At 54.2% G+C, this 1,036-nt stretch overlaps 1 protein-coding gene across 1 annotated transcript in view; it reads right to left on the bottom strand.

Moving 5' to 3' along the window:
- Positions 1 to 802: 802 nt before the first annotated feature.
- Positions 803 to 1,036, bottom strand: part of NOX5 (NADPH oxidase 5) — an 8,966-nt gene continuing 8,732 nt past the window's right edge. The window contains 4 exon segments of the mRNA XM_031059663.1: positions 803 to 850; positions 852 to 896; positions 898 to 936; positions 938 to 1,022. Of these exon segments, the coding sequence (XP_030915523.1) occupies positions 803 to 850; positions 852 to 896; positions 898 to 936; positions 938 to 1,022 (217 nt within the window).

Below are 1,036 nucleotides of genomic sequence, written 5' to 3'. Positions count from 1 at the left end.
GCGCCGTTGATTGGCTGAGTGAGGCCACGCCCACAGCGTGGTCACGTGGCGAGGCCGCGTGAGGCGCCGGCTTTGATCGCGATAATTAACGGGGATTAATGAATAATTAATGAATAATTAATGAGTAACTGATGAAAGGGACCGGGAGAGCGGCGGGCTGGGCAAGGCGGCTCAGGGAGAGCGGGGGTTGGGGAGCGGCTGCGCCAGGGGAGGTTTGGGAATGTTTGGGAAATTCCCAGCTGGAAAATTCCCAGCTGGAAAAGCTCCAGGCACGGAGGAGCTGCCGGGCAGGGCTGGAGTCACATCCCGGAGGGGTTGGAACCCTTCGGATGTGGCATTTGGGGACAGCAGCGTGGCTGGGGTCCGGGATCTCCAAGGGCTTTTCCAACAGAAACAATTCCACAATTCCGCACAAATTCCAGATCCTCCATCCCTAAAAACCACCCAGCTTTGGATAAACCCAACAGAGCCCGCATGAACGTGATTCAATCCCAATGCAACCCTAACCCGGGAATTCTGTGCCTCGCCCACCAGGAGCTGCTGCTTCGGAGCGGATCCCAGGCCTGGAAAAGGCTGGGAAATCAGGAATTCCAAGCATGGAATTGTTATCCATGGCCTCACCAGCTCCTGATTCCTGGATTCCCTTGCTTTACCAGGAAACCCAATCCCAATCCAGCACAGATTCTGGGTTGGACGGGGCAGCATCTCTCATACACTGATTCCCATCCCAGTTTTCCCTTGGTTTTGCCAAGGAGCTGGAATTGCTTTTTATGAACCCAAACATTCCCATCTTTCCCATAATTTATTCCTCAGATCCAAAGGAAACTTTCCCATCGTTTCCTGGTTTATTTGTGACACCCAAAGGAAGCTTTCCCATCTTTCCCTCAATTATTCTCCCGATCCAAAGGAAGCTTTTCCATCTTTTCCTGGTTTATTCCCGCGGGCTGAAGGAAGCGTTCCCAAAGCCGCCCCCGCTGCCGGCCGCAGGATCCCGGCCGGGTTGGGTTCCTCTCAGAAGTTCTCTCGGTGGAAGCGG

The sequence above is a fragment of the Geospiza fortis genome, unplaced genomic scaffold (genome assembly GCF_000277835.1).
Source record: "Geospiza fortis unplaced genomic scaffold, GeoFor_1.0 scaffold2, whole genome shotgun sequence".
Lineage (NCBI taxonomy): Eukaryota > Metazoa > Chordata > Aves > Passeriformes > Thraupidae > Geospiza > Geospiza fortis.
Note: the sequence above shows the minus strand (reverse complement) of the source record. Positions and strands in the feature narration are given on the sequence as shown.